We start from the raw sequence: 22040 nt of genomic DNA on the forward strand, positions 1-22040 counted from the left end.
TGAAATGTTAAAGACCAGGGCTGGGTCTAGCCTACTATGTCAGGGTGGGTGCAGAAATAATAGGTGGGCAACTTGGGTGGAGCAAAGACTGGAGGTTAGTAAGCTAGTAACCCAAAGGCTGCTGGTTTGAGTCTTTGTTAAAATGCTGGTGTCTTTGACACGGCAGTTTTTGGATCCATCCATATTATAAGCATAAAGAAATTTTATAAACTACTGTCGTTAGAATATTAATATCAATGGCTGCTGTGTTGTAATACTTCTTGCAAATACTGCTATAATCAGTACCCTTACAGTATGTACAGTAAGAGGCAAAAATAATCTGTGGATAAAGTTAATACTTACTGAAATAAACTATAAGTCTTCACTAAATAGCTCACCCTCTCATCTACTTGTAAAGATAAGCAAAGCATCTGTTCAGAGGAAAAATAAATGTGCTCTTTCAATAGGGTTATTTTTATATTGTTAGTCTCCTGAAAACATCTTAAAAGTTTTCAGCAGTCCTACCATAAATGTACATGAGAATATTATAGCTCAAAACCAGAATGCATATCTACCTGAAATGTTAATACATGCACAGAGTAGGAGTCTCACTCAGTGACCTGCAGACAGTCAGAAAAGATGCAAATAAGGGAAACACTGAAGAAATTTAATAAATCAACTGTTTTCTTCAGACTAAATCACATCAGTAATCTGTATTTACATTAAACATGTTGACTTAGTCAAAAGAAAAACAGAGAGAGAAAGAGAAATAATCAGTACACACCTAACCACCAGGTAACCAGCAGTTCTTGTTTCAGCAACACTGAAGTATTGTCAGTTGTTATAAATGTTAACCTGGCCAGCACACCTTAAAGTTAGCTGCGTAAATATTAGCGATTACCCGATAGCTACAGCCCCAGCCTCAGTGGGTCACAAGCTAGTGTACTCCTAATGCTGGTCCCAGGCCTGGATAATTGGGAGGGTTACATCAGGAAGTACATCTGACATAAAATCTTTGCCAAATCAAACATACAGATCCACTGGCTTTCGCAACCCCTGTGGTAATAAGGACGCAGCTGAATGTACCTTTATCCTTACTACCGTGTGCTGGTAGTAAGGCTATGGCTAATATTAAAAGGATAATATTAATGTGGCAACTAGGCAGCAAAAGCTATCATTCAGTTTGTAATGTAAATAGGAAATGGTGTTATTTTTTTTTAAATTTAATAGGATAACTTCATTATTTATGCCTAAAAAGTGTTTTGTTTCTCTCAGAGTGAAAAGTCTACCAGCAACTAGACAGAAATGGTGGGAGCCTATCCTACCATATCTTGGAACAATTCCCTGAAAATCAAGCTGCTATATCAGTTTACGAGGTGGCATGTAATAAGTCTGACAGAAAGACAGACGGTGCCTAACTAACCTTTGTAGTTATACTTGGGTAATGCAAAAACATACAAAATTTCTTATTAATAAGCCAGAGTGCTTATATTAAGACTGGGCTCAAAATAAATTCTAACTTTGCAGGCAGCTCTAACTGATCTTAAAACTTCCTTTTTTGGCTGCTCCTGTCATGGTCCTGGACCGTGTGCCCAGCGTTTTGTTAGTTCTGTTTTCACTGAATTTTGTTATGTCCTAGTTTGTTTTGGTTTTCATTATTCATCTTAGTCTCCTGCTTTGTTATTAGTTATGGTTTAAATTTTGATTTCTTAGTTCCCTTTGTTCCTGTCTCCCCTGCGTCTATGTTCTTGTGTGTGTTTTGTCCTTTTGTCATGTCTCTGGCCTCCTGTGTTTTTGTTTTGTTCCCAGTGTCGTAACTAGTCTGCGTCTCAGTCCCGTGTCTGTGTGTTTCCTGTTTTATTTTGACAGTCTCGTGTTCCCTGTACTTTGTGTTTAGTTTTGCTTCCCCTGTGTTATTAGTTTCATTTGTTTCACCTGTTGTTCCCTTCTGTTTCCACTTGCCCTGATTACCTAGTGTGTGTATTTAAGCCCTCAGTTGTTCTCTGTTCTTTGTTGTGTTGTTGTCTATGTTTCCCTGCTGTGTGTCTCCCTGCCACTTAGGTTTGTATTTAGCCCTGGCACCTGTCCAGCCCTGTTTATTTTGTATTTTATGTCTCCTGTCATTCCCCTAATAAACTAACCCTTCAAGATTAAGTCCGTCTGTGAGTCCTGCATTCTGGGGTCCAACTTCACCTAACACACAGCGCAGCCATGACAGCTCTTTTAAGGGTCGCCACAGCAGAACATCTGCCTCCATCTCACCTTGTCCCTAATATCCTCTTCTGTCACCCCAACCCACTGTATATTGTCCTTCACTGCATCCATGAACCTTCTCTGTGGGACCATTCCTAAAATTGTGTTCAGTCTGTACACCCCTTTGTTCACATCCCCTAACAACAAGGCAGCTATAAGGAACTGTTTGAAAAGATGTCAGTCTTTTGAACAAGCAGTCTCAAGACTGTGAAATAAGGCACAGTGGAACAGCACTGATAAATTTACGCTGAGTTGTCTAAGAACTCAGTGTGCATTTCTCAGTCTGCGTACTCAGACTGCCAAGTCACCGTCACCACCTGAACATTTGATCAAATATACAGTAAATCTGCAGCTGAATTCCAACTTGCACATCCTCACATTGAAAAAACTGTGGAATGTCTGCTCAGCCTGTCGTATGTTGCTTCTTGTTTTTTAAGTAAGCCATGGCCTGCCAGAGACCTTGGCATCATCCTTGGCAGCTACAGGCCAGCTGGTGATGCAGTTGAGTGATTTATGTTTCTCTCGGAAGGCTTCCTGTGAGTCACAACTGATAAAACTCCAAAGAAGGGAAGTGTGTTGTTATTTTTCAGGATCGTTTTCCTTCCCTTCCTTTTGTTTCCCTGTATTTAAAAAAACAAACATTTATGACTCATAAAAATCCAGGAGGGATTAAACTAATAGAACAGATGACTGGAAAAACTTTGGATTCCCTGGTAGAGGAAGGAACAACAAAGTATAACATATACCTTCAACAAAGCTGCATAAATCAACAGTACGATCCAGGTCAGTAATACAAAAGCCGCTGGTTAAAGATAAGACCATAATGAAGACACTTCCCATTTTGTGCATCTAAGAAAACATGTTACAACCCAACCAGTCGTGGCAGATGACTACTCCTCCTCCCTGAGCCCAGTTCTGCCGGAGGTTTCTTCCTGTTAAAAGGGAGGTTTTCCTTCCCACTCTTGCCAAGTGCTTGCTCATAGAGGGTTGTTTTGACCGTTGGGTTTTCTCTGTAATTATTTAGGGTCTTTAACTTACAATATAAAGTGCCTTGAGACAACTCTTCATTGTGATTTGGCGCTATGTAAAAACATTTTCTTTGGCTTTAAAAAGGGGATATATCACATTGTGTCTTTCAGATTTTTGGGGAGACAGAGCCTGTTCGGATGACGTCAGAAGGTTCAGATTGCCGCTGTAAGTGCATCATGCGCCCTCTAAGCAAGGATGCATGTCTGCGGTTGAAGAGCGGCAGTGTACGTGTGGAGGACTTCTATACGGTGGAGACAGTCAGCTCTGGATCTGACTGTAAGTGCTCATGCACAGCCCCACCATCTTCCCTCAACCCCTGTGAGAATGAGTGGAAGATGGAGAAGCTGAAGAAACAGGCCCCTGAGTTATTAAAGGTGAGATGAGGAGATGTAGCATAAAGTCAATATGATTATTGGAATCACAGCATGTATTTGTGGAAAAATGAGCAATTTCAGTGAATAAATATTTATTTAGGTTGTTCCCTAAATACATTTTTGCCACTGCCACTATATTGTTTTTTGGAGCCACAGGACTTAGAAGTGTGCCTGTGGCAGCACAAGACAAAACTTGAAGAACTGCCAGTTTTGGCACTACCCCATAGGCTTAGTTTTTAAACAGCTTTTTTTTTTTTTTTGCTTCTTATTTGCAACTTGTTTACACTAGCTCCAAATGCCCAAAAAAACTTAAAAACATTGCATGAAAACAAACTCCGCCATCATTGTTAATGTATTAAAGTTATTAATTTATTAAATTAGAAACGTGCTTCGTTGGATATCTTACAACAAAAAAATGCATTACTCAGAAGCTGACACTAAAATGTGCTTTTGTATAGTATATTAAAATAAAAATAATGATAAAAGTAAAAATATGACAAATATTTTGTTAAATAATCTGGCTGTATACAATAGACTAAAGAGGTGGATTTGGACAGATAGACATTATAAGCAATCTGGAAATGCCTTCTTGGGTTTTAGGAAAGTCTTTCACTATATGACATTTTACTAATAAAATCATCCATTTTACTCAGTAAGCAATTATGAAGAAAGACTTATAGTTTCTGCATAAGAATACTAACAATGGTGGCTGCTGTAAACACACTGACTATTGTGGGGAATCCAGTATCGTGGTGCTTGATCTGCATTACAGTTAGAGATACAGCACATATTCTAGAAGAAGAAGGTAACCATAAGCAATGAAATTTCATAATTAACAAAAGAACATTTGGTGTTGTATTAGTAAAATTAAACTAAAAGAAAAACAATAAAACAAAACTTTAGTTCAATTCATCATTTTAAACTTTATTTACAACATTTCATCTCTGCACAGACCTAAAACACATTCATTTTTCACAAACGGGTGAAGCACGCTATGTACCATATGAAACAAAGGCCACTCCAGATGTTGGTCTGGCTCCACTTTAAACTATGAATTAACCCAATAAATCTCACAATACAGTGATTGCACTGAAGAGGAGAGATCCAACATAAAGGTTTGAGATGGACCGAGAGCACTCAGGCAGAGTGTGGGTTTCAACAGTGGCAATTAAAGTAAATGTCTTTGGAGGGCACTTTAGCTATTACTGTGATTAAACAAAAGCACATAAAGCTGTCAGATTTGTCATTAGGAGATGGTGAATAATACTGGTTCATCTCCTTTTATGGTATGAGCAGCTTCAATCCATGGTGGACCTCCTCGAGGGAACCCTTTACAGCATGGATCTTTTGAAAGTCCATTCCTACATCAATAAAGTGGTGTCTCAGATGAACACCCTAGAAGAGGTAGGAAAAACCCACACGCACTTTTTATGTAGTTATAATCACATTCTTGATAGGATGCTAGGGATTGGGAAGAACATTATGCATTTATTTTTATTTGGACATGGACAATAATGAATGTGACACTCATGGTGGTATCTTGCAGACAATCAAGACAAATCTTACACGTGAGAATGAATTTGTCCGGGACAGCATGATGAGCCTCACCAACCAGTTTAAGAGATATGAGAACTACTCTAACATTATGATGAGCATCAAGAAGGAGATCTCCAGCCTCAGCCTGCAGCTGCTGCAGAAAGACTCAACTGAGAGCAAAGCACAGGTCAGGAACACAGTCAGAATTTAAGCTTTCAGTCACTAGCATCCTTGTGCTAATACCAGTAGGGCTATATGAAGCAGTATTGGCAGGGGTTTGGTTCTCACGGCCATTACACATGATCAGAGACTTGAAAGAACTTTTTAATAAGTAACTACATAATTGATTACTTAAATTGCAAAACAAACACATTATATAAACCCAACACGTGTCTATAGTTATGTCCGTGTCATCAAAGCCTTCTGAATTCTCTGGCATTACCAATGAGGATTAGCTAAATATTGGTCATAATCCAAAAACTACAAACAGTTTGGCGTCTATATTGCATTACATTGATGATCCTATTTCCATTATTGTAACATTTTTAGTGTTTCTGAGTAATCGTTCAACAAAACATTGCTGAGAAAACATTATGCATCATTCTTAAAGGAATTTACGAGTCTCTTAGGAAGATGTTTGCTGAAATAACACTTAAACTAGAAGCTGTAGGACATGGGTACACTGCGTCTAAGAAAGAAGCAGAATGTACCCATGTACTCCATGCCAGCATATTCAGACTTGTAGAACATATATATATATATATATATATATATATATATATATATAATATGAACACCTAAATGATTGAGCAGAAGAAAACTATGAAGAGGAAGAAACACGTGTAGCAGTAGTATAGGTAAAGATACTGTAACTCATCAATTATATTTTATTTGCTATCATCATTGTGCTCACACCTGAAGGTTACATCAGGTAATCACACAGATATAAAACACAAAGGCCACTCTTACTAATGTCCTGACATAACGTGAATGTCTTTACAGGCTTCAAATGTTGACAAAACTAAGGAGGCTGTAAAAATACCCAACAAAAAGAACCCTCCTGCCAAACCCCCTCCCAAACCTCCCAAAGAAAAGGTCGTCAAGCCCAAGAAAGAGGTCATTAAGCATGGGAAACTGCTTAAGCCTGACCCTACAGCCAAAGCCAAGGTGGTTGGCCACCAGCCCGGAGTGGTGAGGGGCATCACATACTACAAGGCTTCCAAAACCGACGAGGATGAGCACAGAGGAGGTGAGAGTTTTCAGTTTGGCTCACTGTATACTCTCAGCGCATAGTGGTGTGTTCATAGAAAGCCACCCTCCACAAGCTAAAACAAACAGTGTGTTCACACTTTAGCTGAGTTTGCACTCCCATGTGTGTGCGATCATCTGTGTGTGATCCACTGTGGGTGTTGAAAACGATCCAAATTAGTTTCTTCAGCAATCTAATCTGACCCTACATGATACTTTCCTGTATCAGGATCAGCCTGACCCTGAGTGTTTATTAGGTGGATTTAATTTCCAGTAGAGGACAGTAGAAAGTCTTCTTTAGATTGTTTAAATAAGTGGGAGATAAGGCTGTAATTGTGTTGCAAACTTTACACTTAAGGCAATAAAACAGGGAATCCATCGCTGTGTGGCACATAAGATCCCTATAATACAAGATTTATTCCGGTGTTGTTTTTAGCAAAGCTGGTCTAGTCAGTGTCCAGTTGGATTGCTGGTGCACATTCAGCGAGCAGGAAATCCAAATCTTTTATTGACAAAACACATGGAGCTCATGGAATGCTGTCTCAATGCAATGCTGCCATGTCCATGACATGCCACCGCTTCATTTCTCACAATAATGTGAGGGGACCCTCACCAATGCAGAGAAAACATTTCCTGACTCCTTCCAATCCTCTTTAAGTCTAGTTGAGTGAATAGGTATGCTGCGTTTGCATAGGGCACACGCACATAAGGCTGTCACAGCCTGTGTTCTGCCATGTATGTGAATCTGACAGCGCCCGGCCACTTTTGTCAAATCGCTGAAAGTGTTGGGCTGCATTTCCATAATCTGTAGCACAGAGCAGGACGTAGGAACCTTTATTCACCGAGGAAAGATTGATGCACCTTCATACTTTTGTGTCTCTCATCGCATTTAGCTACAGCGACACACATTTAAATCAGGTGCCTGTGTCAGCACACCTGTCAATCACAATATTCATGCCCCTAACTTTAAACCTCACTTGTACCCATGTGGATAAGTTCTAAAAATCACCCACTCTGCAGTTGCTATGGTGGAGGAAATTATCCATAAAGGGCAATACTGTTTTGTAAATGCGTTTATAATGTTGTTAAATTAGATATATTAACACGGGAGTCTATGAAGGTTGATTAAGTTTTGGAACCAGAAACTCAACCAGTGGCCATTAGGAGAACTGCAGATTTTGGCACGGAGGTTTCTGCTAACAGTTGAATTAGAGTTCGATAAAACCCTGCTCAACATATCACAATATATGACATATTAAAAAAGAAATATTATTATTTATGGAAAAATACACTATATAGACAAAAATACTGGGTCAACTAGATGTGGCACCTAATTTCGTGAGCTTTTAAGATGAGCCCGTTCTTTTAAAAATGCTTGTAAAGGCAGACTGAATGGCTCATCACAGTCATGAAAACATGATAGACACCTCATGATAGTGAGCAGAGGTGTGCTGTTTGTTGTGCTTGGCTTACAAACTTGCTCTGCGGTCAGTGTGTGCATTTGTGATCTCTCCATGGCCCTCAGAAGCAGCACCATGTCAAAATCTGTAAGCATTTCAACAAGCTTAGTATGACTCAACCTTCATGTTGAGTATCATTACTGATTAAAGCTGAGTCTTTGGCAACAAGGACCAAATAACAATTTTTACAGCAGAAGAACCTTTAGTCTCCACGACTGAATGAAGCACATCGGGTTAGTTGTGTGACCTTTGTTTTTCAAACACTGCATGCCAAAACTTGTGGCCAAAACTTGTATGCACAGAATGTTTTCATGCATACCAGTTTTGGCCACACCATCACATGCGTTATTCCCCACCAGTGACATGGATAAAAAGGTGCAACACCATCAGCCTGTGAAATATGACTGATCCCACCTCCTCCAAAAATAAATAAATAAATAAATAAGATAATTGGGGGTGGCTGTAGCTCAGTAGGTAGAGCAGGTCACCTACTGATCGGAAGGTCAGTGGTTCGATTCCTGGCTACTCCAGGCTACATGCCAATGTATCCTTGGGCAAGACACTTAACCCCAAGTTGCTCTCCGACCGTCCTGTCGGAGTGTGAATGTGTGTGAATGTTAGCTAATTAAAAGCACGTAGCTTAGTAAAACATGGAAGTGCTTGTATGAATGGGAGTGCATGGGTGAATGTAAACATGTTGTATAAGCGCTTTGAGTGCTCTGACTGAGTAGAAAAGTGCTATATAAGAACTAGTCCATTTACCAATTGCATTTTCAAATCAATACATTCATGGATGAAAACTACAGAAATAAAGAAACAGTGTTGTCCTCCCCATTGCACAATTGCACTTAAAACTCTATTTATTAAGGGGAAAAAAGCAAAACAGAAATAAAACTTTGTGCTGGATCATCACCATGTAAAAATATTTTACAGGGTCTTTTTATCTACATATATGGAACCAAAACTAGTGCAATGTGCATCCCATCTGCTTTACTAAACACAGATGAAGGCCCCATCATTGAATCCTTACCCACCGTTGTCTTTTTTGTCCACTCACCCAGAGGTACATATGTTGTAATGGATTCTGGTATTGTTCTCAGAATATTGGTTCCACTTGCACATATGTATGTATACCTGTTAGGAATATACTCTGTTTATGTAGCACTGGTCCTCACATCTGTCTGCCAGGATAAAACATCACCATATGAGAACCAGAAGGAGACAGATTGCACTTCACTAAAGCACCACAAATGACAATAGGAGTCTGAATTTATAGGAAAAGAATCCAAATTTCACCAGTGTTTTGAAGAAAAAAATCGAATAAACATTCAGCATATTCTATTCTAAACCTTTCAAATGGATAAAAGCAGTTGACTATATATATATATATATATATATATATATATATATATATATATATATATATATATATATATATATATATATATATATATATATATATATATATATATATATATATATGTGTGTGTGTGTGTATAATATACACTGTCCTAGCTTGAATCTTACGTCCTGCTACCTGCTACTATGTGCTGATCGGAGCTGACCTCAGGTCAGTTTGTTACTTAATAAAAACTGTTTTTACTGCAGTTTATAACAGTTCAGTTTTTGGCCATTTATTTGCTCAAATAATTATACAATAAAAATGGAATCTATTGATGGAATAGCAACCTCACTTTATTCGTTTTTGTTTTTTTGTTTTTTTTTTTTTAATGGAGAATTTCATTATTTCTGCCATTACTGGATAAAAATGAGAAATGTTTACAGAAAAACTGTTTTAATGTTTCCACTTTAACCATTTTTAATCTGATCTAAGATCAGCTTCAGATGGCGGTGCTCTGACAGCCACAGCACATACACACACGCACACACACACACACACATATATATATAAAAGTACACATCTATCCATCCATCGCTTCTTTGGTCGTCCTCGTGGACTTCCAAGCTTGATCCGCAGCTTGCAGACGTGCAACCATGATGGGAGGGTTGAATGTATAACAATGTTTTTGTTAAAATTGATATTCTAACATTAAACAATACGGGACAAAATTGATCTATGTAATATGGGACTAGGCAAAGCATTAAAGTTATTAAGTTATTTCATAAAGTTTATTTCTAGTCCTAAAAATATTTATGGTGTTTTTTTTCTACACTGTTTGTCTCTCCAAAGATGTTTTTCCTTTCTCCTACAGCCAATTGCAACAACATGCAAATGACCAATTATGCAAATTAGGCGATGACGCCATACAGCGACTTCTAGTTGTAGTGGCGGAAAATTTCCCATATTTTTAAATACAAAACTTGACAGGTATGACCTCCACCGTTAGCCAGGGTTTGAGACCACTGTTACCAGCCGGCACCGCGAGGAGGTGGTGGTAGGGTTTTGCACAGCCAAAATTTAGAGTGTCCAATTAAGCTAAATTACAATAAGATTGCCTTTATTATTATCTTAAAATTTAGAGTATCCAATTAAATTAAATTTCAAGAAAAAGGAGGGAGAGAGAAGAAAGAAAGAAAGGCACAGAGGAGAGGTCAAAGGGAAGGAGATGGATTCAAGGTGGTGGCAGATGAGGTGAGCTTTGTTTAAGGTGAAGAAGAGTTCCTCCGGAAAAACTTGAAGCGTTTTTTCTTTTTCAAGCAGCGCTCTTGCAGGTCTTTATGCTGCAGTATGATGTTATGGAGATCGCTGACACTTTCTGCATTCAGCTCTTCAAGTTTCTCACACCGTATTTTGAGTTCTTGAATTATTTCATGCTTTTCTTCATGGCTTTCTTTCAGCTCTTTAAATTTCTGTTCCACCAATTTCTGTGCTTCCTGCATCTCATTAAGCATCTTCTCCTGTTGTTTTGCTTTGTGCTGGGCATTCTTATGGAGCTCTTCCAGTTCTGCGTTTTTGCTCATCATAACTTCGATGCCCGCACACATTTTCTCAGCACAGATTTTCTCCATCTCTTGTTTGTATTGCTGCAGTTTTTTGATTTTCTCCCTGAGTTCTCCATTGCTCTTTTCAGAGTTTTGGAGAACATCTTGCAGCTGTCTCTGTGAGTTGGAGAGCTCTTGTTTCTCATTCAGCACTTTTGCATATTTCTCCTCACTTTCATGGAGCTTGCACAGGATGTTTGTGTGCTTTTGTTCCATCTTTTGGAGAATTGCTCTGTGCTTGGCTTCCATTTCTTTAATCACAGCCGCATTGCTTTGGTGGGCTTTATGAAGGAATCCATGTAAGCTTTTATTTTGCTTCATCATGTCTTCTAATTTGACCTGCACCACCCTGTGCCTCTTTTCAGTGTCTTCAAGTTTTGATTTGACTACTGTGTGCTTAATTTTCAGCTCTTTCTTCTCTTGCAGTATTGTTGCTTTCTTCCCCAAGGCAAGATCAAGCATTTGTTGCAGGCTTTCATTTTCTCCCTCCATCTCTTGGAGCTTGGATTCCAAGTTTGCAAATTTTACATCCTGTTGTTCCTGATCTATAAGCATGTGTGTATTTCTTGCCAGGACTTCATTAAACTTTTCTTCCAAGCCTTCATTTGTCTTCTCCACGTCTTGGAGCTTGCGTTCTAACTCTGCGCATTTCGCATCCTTCTCTTTGACCAAGTCTCTTGCTTCCTTCAACTTTGCTTCCAGGTCTTGAATTTTGGTCTCTGCGACTAGGAGTTGCTGCACATATCCCTGAATCTAGATTCGTCCACATGACGTTTGTCCTCTTGCATGCGCTCTTCAGATGCAATTCTGAGGGATTCAGGTGGACCATTACTGTCAAGGGGGTCGGCGTCTTGCCAAAAACCCCAGTAATGGGTGTCGATTTCAGGGTCAAGCGGGATTTCCGGCGCATCACCCCATTCACGGGGAATTTCTGACTGATCTCCCCAGTCAGAGAGGTCGGTGTTATCGCGCTCTCTTGACTCCTGAGACATGCTGTCGATGCTCTTGGTTGACTGCTGTGGATTCAAATCTTTCCAAAATCTTCCTTCGTCAGTGCTGAACTGGAGAATGCTGCTAACACGAGTGCTGCGAACAAACTGAATTCTATTGTTTCTTTTCCCTACTTAAAGGAAACACAAATGTGATGTCATAATATAATGTAACAGTTCCTGAGAAGGTCAACATTCCCTATTCAAATTAGGCTGTGACATGACTTTAAAGATGTCATGTGACATCTTTAAAGTCATGTGACTTGATGTTTGCGTAAGTGCATTTGTAGATAAAAAAAAAATGGCAATCATGTTTTGTTTCCTTCTAGTCAAATGAGAGCATTTGTTGCTTTTTCTTGTTTAATAAGTCACTGAAAATTTGGGGTTTCATGGTGTTTATTTTGAACTGGACTGTTGGCAAGGGCATAGGAATGAGTTTACTATTGGGGGGGACACATATCGGAAACCCGACAGATCCGTAAATACTCTGAGCAAAGCATAAAAAATGCTATATTGATCACGTGTCTATCACAATACATATTGCTATTGATTTATTGCCCAGCCCTAAGATGTACACATTACATCTCATATGCTGTCAACTCTGTTAACAGCATCACCTAACCCATAAACGTTTTCATTTATTTTAAAATCTGACCTTGAGCCCTGCACCACCCTCTCTTTTTCCTGTCTCCTTTGTGCTGCATTGCTGCTCCTAAACATACAAAATGGTTTCAGAGATGAGGTACAGCTCCTGAACCTAAAGGTGGCTCATTTTATACTAAACCAGAAAAAACTGGTCACTATGGAGAAGCATTTCACCAACTCTAGTGAGGTGTTGTACTGCACATGGCAACCTAAACATAACCTAACCCATACTCTTTCAAGTACTGTGGAAATAATGAAAATATTATTGAAAATTTATCTTGGAAAAAAAAACATCAACTTGACATCAGTCCTCACCTGTTCTTTCTGGATCTATCATAATTAATATGGTTTTTAAAGCTGACCTCACACCCTGAAGCTCCACCTGGCTCTCCTATCTCTTCCCTGAATCAGTTCTTCTCATGATCAGATTATTCAGTTTTATATTTAAAAGTAATAAGGGGCTAATACATATTTCACTAAACTAATTTAAGACCTCATCTGAGCTTCTTCAGCCTCTCCACCTTTCATTGTTTCAACTGAGTCATTATTCTATGTACTACCATTCTCCTGATAAGATATCATTACACATATCTAATATACTGTCCTACATGCAGTGATGTTAGTACCGCGTTACTCTAATCTGACTACTTTTTTTGGTAATGAGTAATCTAACGTGTTACTATTTGCAGTCCAGTAATCAGATTAAAGTCACTGTGCGTTACTATTTTTGTCATTTTCCTCCATACAAAGATATATTTTTGCTTTCTTCTTGCGTCTCGGGGAGGGACGTCTGGCAGATGCGACAGTTAAGTCCCGTTTTCAGCATGAGGACAGTAACAGCACAGGGACACAAATGTAAACAATGGAGGGAGGAGAGAGATGCGCGTTTTCTAGCTGAAATACAGGCACTGTTGTGAGTTTGTGTCAGCTAAAGATGACAAAATCAAGGTTAGTTGTGAACTCTGTGCTGGCGACAAAGTGCTATCTAGCTTCAAAACCACTACGTCAAATATGAGGAAACATCTGGAGTCATGGCGCAGTCAAACTTACAGAGCGAGTCGCAACAGGTGGAGCGAACCAGAGCTGCGGCTAATGCAGGAGTCCCCCAGCACCCAAACAAAAGCTGGACTTCAGTACAAACCAGTAAGTGGGGGAGAGGTGAAAAAGTTGAAAAGCCCTCTACTACAGTATGTAGTAGAGACTGGTATTGTGCCAAAAAGTGATGGTCTGCCAAACAGCAATTTTCGGTATTTGCCAAAAAAATCATTCCCTGTATTTAAACAGCTGTAAATGACTTGTTGACCTATAATCTGTGAAGCATATATCAAACATATCTCTCATGAATGATATCAGGTAATTTTGAGTGAGGAACAGCATTTCTATCACAAGGTAGAAGCTGCAATCAATTTTTGGCAAAGTGACTTTTATATATTCGGGGGGGTTTTTTCAAGGTAAAAACTGTCACTGACGTTAAAAATGTCTTTTTAAACAGATATCTGGCTCAAAAGGCTGCAGAAATCACAACAAATATAACATCACAGTTCTATGAAGATATTTGAAGTGGCCAAAAAGCACAGGATTGATTATAATGTAGGTAGAACAACAGAGACTCCTAAATAACCCATTGTTGAAAAACGGGTTATTTCTTCATTTTATATATCATTTATATAAATCATGCTGACTGCACTCTATTTACCAATATAAGCAAAGACATTACACATAAAAACACACAGAAAAATCTGAATCACTTTATGACAGATGGTCACTTTTTGGCACAAGACCAGCCACTGTTGAAAGTAAATAAAGTAACTTGTAATCTAACTTAGGTACTTGCAAAATTAAGTAATCAGTAAAGTAACTAAGTTACTTTTTAAAGGAGTAATCAGTAGTCGGATGACTTTTTCAAGGTAACTATACTATCACTGGTGCTGGATAGTCTCTAGGGCACCTTTGCATAGTCTGCAGCTTGGGTCCTGTTGCCTTTGGTAGACTCCTGTCTCTATGGATCTGGTGCTTAGAGCCAGTTCTTGTGCTGCCATGATCAGAGCCCCAGTTGTGTCCTTTAGGCTGGCCTTTTCTTATGTTTTGGTCTATCCAGTGCCATAAGTGGCCACAAAGAAACTATCTGTCATATCATTAGGAGCATGCCTCAACATTGTCAGGCATGCATACAAGCAACTTGGGGCCATACAAACTACTGAAAACCATTTTGAGTTGCTGTAATAAAATTTCCACAAAATGGACTAGCCTGCTCCATCATTTTTTCATGATTTTCACTGAGATCTGATGTGATTTCAAAGTGTTCCTTTAACATTTTTGAGTAATGTATATGGCCTCATTTTTTTTAATGATAGTGGTAGTGGGGACTGTAATCACATCTAGCTTGCATGCATTTTGACATACAAGCTTTTTGTCAGTGAGTTAAGAAACCATAACTTCATGGAAACAATAACTCTTTTGTAACAGCAGTAAACCCACATGATCCTTCCACTTGTGGCGTTCTGCCTTTGGTGAGAGTAGAGTATTCCACAGCTGGTGTTCTACTAATAAGAATCTTCAAAGTTGGTCAAGTTGTAGTCATCTTAAAGGGGTACCTTGGACTGTAGCAATACTGCAATACAAACTTTCCTTTTTGAACTGTGAGAAAATGGCATCCTTTTGGCCGCCCACAGAAATTATCAATTTTAAATGAAAGTTATAACTTAACCTACAAGCACAAACAAAGCATATATATATATATATATATATATGTAACAGAATTCCTTCCAATTACTTGTAGCAGTTTCATTTCATTTTACTTGATATATTCTTCTCTAGCTCTCCTTATAAATACCAAAATCTCCCTCCGTTTCCACTTCTCTTTTATGAATAGTTTTCTCATACTTGGCCATGAGAATGCAATTATATTGGAGATAATTTTATTAACTGATGTAAATGTAGATATTGAGAAGAATTTTTTCATGGTTCCTGCCTTTCCTGTTTTCTAAAGCTTCATTCAGGTTCTTCTGGTAAAAATAACTTGAAATAACTGAAGGTATCCGTATCCCTACAAATCACTTTGTTCCAAACCTTGTTTTTGTAAGGGTTCAAAGCTGCCCCCTTATGGACAAATGTATAATAATCAGTAAGGCATTTAATGATCCTTTTTCAAATATATATTGTGAAATCAATTTGAAACACATTGTCTACTGCAAGATTTTCCATAACATAACTCCAAAGTTATCTTTAATTACCATCTTACTTTGTAATTCAGTATCAGCTTTCATTGCTGCAATGTCTTCACACTGACTGCACTGTGCTAGTAAGAGACTAGCAAATGTCATTTAAGTACTGTCCCATGTCACCCATGGCACCACATTCTACATACAAGCAGTGTATGTAGAATGCTCAGTTACACAGGTACCCAATTTATTCCACATCCAATTTCAATTTAGCTTTTCTGATAAACATGTGGGTTAACTCATCAAAGGGTGATCATTTTCTTGACAAAATTAAGACACATTCTGAAAATCACATCATTCCATATATACAGAGATCTTGATACTGCTGAAAGTTTATTTGCACCTTTGATAACGTTCTAATAAGCATCTTGTGCCCAAGTTTGTTAAATGCAAAATGTTGCCTCAGTGCACCTCATTAATCTCTTAACCTGGTCACTGGGGTGATGTACAGTTAAGAGTAGGTTTTTGATAAGGTTAGCGTTCATCCAAATGGAAACATGTTTGCTAAAATGTATGGCTTAATTTGAACAGTAGCAGCTTTTATTTTCTGAAGATTTATCTATTTAGAATGTGGCTAAATTAGAGCTTAAATTAGAACCCTAACTATTGCTGGATCCACAGTAACCTGCATGTTAAGAGAGCAAGAAACAAGTTGTTGGAAAGCTGAAAGGCTGAGTTATGAAAGAAAAAGGAGAAAGAAATTGAGGAAGCGAGAGAAGGGGAATGCTGATATTCCATGTGTGCTTCATTACTGGTACCTTTGATGTAAACTTCTGGAACACAGCAGACTATAAAATGTGTCCCCGTGTCAATGATCTGCATCCACTATGTAGTGTGCCATGAACCAAGGGTTTAAAAACCCTTTGTAGAAGACGATATGCCTACTTGCTACTGCATCATTCCACCCAAAAGTAACCATCACTAACAAGAACAAGACGCTGCTTGTTTACAGCTATAAAAAGCTAACAGTATTACTTTCTCCTCTCACCAATTAGCCTTAGGACTGCGTTTCCTTGTTTTGCAGTCTCATTGGAATCTCTCTTTAGAGGTATAGATTTGAACTTGTTTTACAGTGTTAGAATGCAAAAGTCATAATTATTTACAAAAAGAGGCAATCAGAATTTGTTGCATTGTATTACTTTTTATATATAAAGTAGGTTCTTTTCTATGAGTGTGTTCAGCCAGATATTTTTATCCAGTAACATTTCACTGTTCAGCCACAAATTAATGTAATGGCAGATTCAGCTCTGACCAATTTGGACATGGGCACAGAATCTCTTGATTGTCCTGTGGTGTCTGGCACTGGGATGTTGGTAGCAAATTATTTTGGGTCTGCGGGTTGAAGGGTGGGTCCTCTGTAGATCAGGCTTGAACCAGAACAAGCCTGGAACAAGCCTTGTTCCGACTTAGATCACGGGAGTTTGTACAGATTTAGATCAGGGGAGTTTTGGAACCTGTTCACTGCCTCATAGTCATGTTCAGTCTTCCATAGGCAGCAGTTTTATGGGAATGCATTATTCACTCACAGTGTTACATGTAATGGTAATAAAATGAATTGAATGACTTGAATTACTTAAATGCTGAAATATACGAAATAAAAAATGACTAAATATGTTGAAAATTTGGTTTCTTCTAATGTAGTCTGTAATCTGTTAAAGTATTTTAAAACAATGCTTCCAGCACTACTGTTTAATCTCTTGTCACCACTTCTGTTCTCCTTTTCAGACCATTCTGCCAAAACATACACAGTTCATCACGTCACAGAAAACCAGTCTGAGGTTCTTGAAACTGTGGAGGCCACTGTGCCTGAACCCACTGATACCACAGCAACTCCAGCTACTACAACTTCAACTACAGCCTCCAGCACTACTGCTAGTGGCACAACTTCCACCACTTCTGTACCCACTACTGTCTCCACCCAAAGTGCACCAGCATCTGAGAGACCAGCTCCGACTATTGTGCTAATGCTTGACAACTCCAACAACAACAGCCGTCCCACTCTCCACAGAGCAGGTATGTCATGAATACCCTGCTGCCAGTAAGCTCAGTGGGTTTTTTAGGTTTTGACTGCAGTAACAGAGACCATATTAGCAGCAGAAAATTGTGAGGTTCTCTCTGCCAAGACACTTCTGTGTGTAAAATTGATTTAAGCCCATGTTAATGCAAGTCATTCTCTCCCAGGCATACATGGTGAATGTTCTGCTTGTTACTTTCAGGAAAGATCCTCAACTGTGAAGGGACTTTAGCATCAATTGAGCTGCCAGAGAAGCAGCACAGTTATGGGCGCAATGAGGGTGCCTGGATGAAGGATCCCCTGGCTAAGGATTCCAAGATCTATGTCACTAACTATTACTATGGCAACAACCTTGTGGAGTTTCGCAACCTGGACAACTTCAAACAAGGTCCCCATCAAATGACACTTTTCACAGTATTCTGAACAATATGTCATACACTTCAGTAATATTTACTATGCTCTATTCTTTAGGCAAGGGGTTAAACTCCTAACACCCAACAGGTAGCCAGTGATCTATTTAAGGTTAGGGTTTGGTTCACATCTCTTTATTTATCAGGCGAGCATCCTGAAACCACTCCGAAGGACTGCTATTGCTTGCACTACACTTCCCCCTCAAACCTTCCCCTTTTGGAGGTGCTCTGGCCGTGACCGTGTAAAAAATGGGCATAGCCAACATGATATCACCCACTGGTTTTGGACTCTGCATTCTGAGGTTTCCTTATTAGCATTTTGGCTGCCTCTATGTTGGTTTTTGAAGCCAGAAGTAAATTCATATGGTTGAAAGGGTGGAGTACCACTAATTCATCAGCTAACACTAGTTAACTTGGTTAGCAAGGTGAATCCTTAAACTGTATGGATGCAATTCACAGACACACATATCAGGTAATTAGTGCTAAGTAACAGACTAATGAAATACTCTAATTTCACTAACAAATGCTGAAGAACAAATTTCTTGGATGGTCTGTACCATATAGCAAGCCATAATACTAGTCAGATAATCCATTAAAAATGCACCAAAGGATGTCCAGTTTAATGACTCCAAGCAGTAAAGGAAGCCTAGCAGGTTACAGCTGTCTCTGTCTGGACAACTCTCAAACACTGCAGCTATGCCCCTTACTCAGGGAGGGAAACTATCCATAGAGGCCAAAAGCTACTCGGTGAACCAGGGTAAAGTTTTTTGGTTTTTTTAGGTAGTGGAAGTAACATTCCTATTTATCCATTGATTTATCTTACAAAGATAAATGAGAATTATCCAATTATATGCTAACTCTGCAGCTAGCATATAATTATCCAATTATATGCTAACCCTGCAGCTAGTTTCCCTAGCTAGCATTTCCTTGGTCAAATTGGTAGCTAAGACCAAACAGCCCTAGTGTTTACTTCATCATCTTCACCTGTAAATATCCACCACTTTGTGCAATTATTCCAGCAGGTCTGAATCTTTCAGAGACAGTCAACAAAACTGTGGAGATTAATTTGTCCTCAGAGTGCTGTACAAACACAGACACTCAAGAACATTAATACAACAAAGCAGCACACCATTTATCCACACTGAATCCACACAAAACAACATCCTCGGCCATGACTAAGCATTTGCTGTCCAGTCCTATACCTACCCAAAATTCAAAGCCCAGATAAACAAGTGGCAAATAATTATTTTAAGCCAGTTCTGGATTTTATGTATATCTCAATCGGTTCCAGAATTAAACTACTATTTCAAAATTTAAAGTTAGCAATTTCTTTATTCATATTAGAGTTTAGATTAGATTAGAAGTTTTTAAAGCAACTTACAGTCCCTAAAGCGTTCACAAAAGGGAACATATTTTTATTGCATCTTTTACATTATTTGACCTAAAATGCAATTGTCTTTCCAACCAAAGTTATAATAGTGTTGGATTTTACATTATAGTTTAGTTTTATTTTGTTGTAACTCTTTTTTTAAAAATCTAATTCAGTTAGTTTTAATTAGTTTTTAGAGTGGTTTTGCTCATTTTTATTTTTTATTTAATGCTTAGTTTTAGTTTGGTTTTCATTGGTTTTAGTATTGGTTTTAGTTTTTCATACTTTGTCAGGTGCATGATTCAAGGTGCAACAAATGTATCAGTACATCCTCCTGCTTGCCAGCAGTTATTTTTTCGGTGAAAACAGTCTATTATGGTCGTCACCTTTCTGCATGGCTGCGATAGTGGTTCTCTGTTGGAGGTGCTCTGAGATGCTAGCTTGGTCAGATACTGGGTACACAACCTATGAAAATGGCTGACGTCGTTACTGCATTTATAATTGTGTAGCTGCATTATATGTGTTAATTACCTTGTGGTCGTGTGCTGGTGTTTCTGCGGTGCTGGCTGACAGAAGCAAAAAATGCTGGGACCCTCCTTGGTCCTTGCTATTTGTGGTCAGTTTTGTTTTCATTTTTTTTGGCTGCAAACATATTTGTCCCTGTGTTTTGTTTTGGGTTTTTTTCACTTTGTTCATTCCCTTACTTCCATTCTGATAGTTTCAGCAGCCTCCAGAAATTTGTGAGTCATTATGTTGATTATTATTCCTGATTGTTATTCTCTCACTGATATTTTCAAAAACTGCGGTGAAAAGCAGACGGAAATACACGAGAGGACTCGACTTGCTGAACAGGCCAATCCCAATCATTGTGGGCTGCGTGGACACGTGTAGTTACATTTCTCCAGAGGCACAGGTTACCTCGTAGGTTACTTCACAGGTTCAGAGCGGTTTCCGTAGCCACCTTTTGTGCCGCTTTTCAGGTGGACTTTGAGGTTGGTGCTGTTTTTCTGCATCATCCACAACAGCACACTTGCTTTTATCTGTCTCACTATTGTACTTAAAGAAATCTCATATGAGACTCTGCCTCTTTCTCCCAACTTTTGCTGTTGCCATTATTTTTGCAGACTGGTGCGGTGAGCACACACACACACACACACACACACACACACACACACACACACACACACACACACACACACAGTGAGGGTTCCAGAGCAGAAAAAAAGATTTCATATCAATCCACAAGGCTTTTAACTGACAAACATGAAGGGCATTTTATCTATAATTTCAGTTTGTTTTAGTTTTGTAAACACACAATACAGTTTCAGTTAGTTGTTGTTTTTTCCTTTTAATGACGTTTTTATTTATTTCAGTTAACAAAAATTTTTTTTTTTTCAATTCCATTTTTTTTCGTTCATTTTTATTAATGGTAATAACCTTGTTCCCTACCGGCCCAACGGCTTTAACCTATAGCTGTGTTTTCTCTTCTAACATCTGTGACACTGATTCATGCTGATAATCCAATGAGCTCTGTAAGATTGATGAGATCTGTGGAATGTAGGTCCTGGTTGTTTCATGGCTCCAGTGGGTGGGAAAATCCACTCCTTTCACATCCAAATCAACTGAGGAATTGGATTACACTCTCTAAGAGAGTTAAGACGATCTCCCCTTTTAGGATTTGACTTGTTGATCTAGATGTGGTTGGACAATGGGCTTTCTAAACGCACTTACATGTGAGGCATCCTGCAGTGTGGTGAGCTCAGAGCTGTGTGCGGATGACTAAGTATCTTGGTGAGTGGCGGTGATCCCTGCTGTTCCCTGACATGTGCTCTGGCCTTTCCTTTGAACTGGGCACAGCAGAGGAGGATTAAGTGTATGGCCTTAGGGATGGGCCTGGTTTGTGTGCACATGTGTATAAAGGGGAATGGGGGGGGGGGGGGGGGGGGGGGGGTGTGTGCATTGTTTTTGTCCTTCATTGGCCCTCAACTGTCATCATTATCAAAATTAGACATGAGGTTGAAAGGTTAGTATAGCAGATAGGAAAATGATATCTACAGTAAAGGACTTACATTATAAGAACTGAAAGCTAATTAATAATTCCATTGCAATATAAGGATATATCAATGAGCTACATCTCCAGTATTTTGAACTAAAGTCTATTTTCTATACATTGTAACATATTTAATGCCTTTACCAAAATCATCTGTGCTGGACAATTAAAAATATATTTATGCATACTATTGCACCAGTTTACTCACTAATGTATTAGGTTTTATAACACAATCAAAGCTGAATTAGTAAAAAAAAAAAAATAAATCATTTGGAATTTATTTACCAAGCAATAAAAACTCTTGGATGTAGATTTAGACATTGTTGTTTCAAATATAGACATGACTTAACATAACAACACCTATGCTAATGCGGCCTATTTTTTTAGGCTATTTACTATGTCCTCTATTAAATACAGCCTCTTTACATCCAAAAGGTTACCACTGATGCGTCTACGATTAGGGTTGACTTTTGTTTTAGCCACAGGCTAAAAAAACACATTTTCAGAAACGTGTTACATT

At 38.7% G+C, this 22040-nt stretch overlaps 1 protein-coding gene across 1 annotated transcript in view; it reads left to right on the forward strand.

The window, feature by feature from the left end:
* Positions 1 to 22040, forward strand: part of olfml2a (olfactomedin-like 2A) — a 31742-nt gene that overhangs the window by 6646 nt on the left and 3056 nt on the right. The window contains exons 2-7 of the mRNA XM_030723798.1: positions 3372 to 3635; positions 4932 to 5039; positions 5182 to 5358; positions 6174 to 6420; positions 17403 to 17690; positions 17894 to 18079. Of these exons, the coding sequence (XP_030579658.1) occupies positions 3372 to 3635; positions 4932 to 5039; positions 5182 to 5358; positions 6174 to 6420; positions 17403 to 17690; positions 17894 to 18079 (1270 nt within the window). The remainder of the gene's footprint in view (positions 1 to 3371; positions 3636 to 4931; positions 5040 to 5181; positions 5359 to 6173; positions 6421 to 17402; positions 17691 to 17893; positions 18080 to 22040) is intronic.

The sequence above is a fragment of the Archocentrus centrarchus genome, unplaced genomic scaffold (genome assembly GCF_007364275.1).
Source record: "Archocentrus centrarchus isolate MPI-CPG fArcCen1 unplaced genomic scaffold, fArcCen1 scaffold_27_ctg1, whole genome shotgun sequence".
NCBI classification, from domain to species: domain Eukaryota; kingdom Metazoa; phylum Chordata; class Actinopteri; order Cichliformes; family Cichlidae; genus Archocentrus; species Archocentrus centrarchus.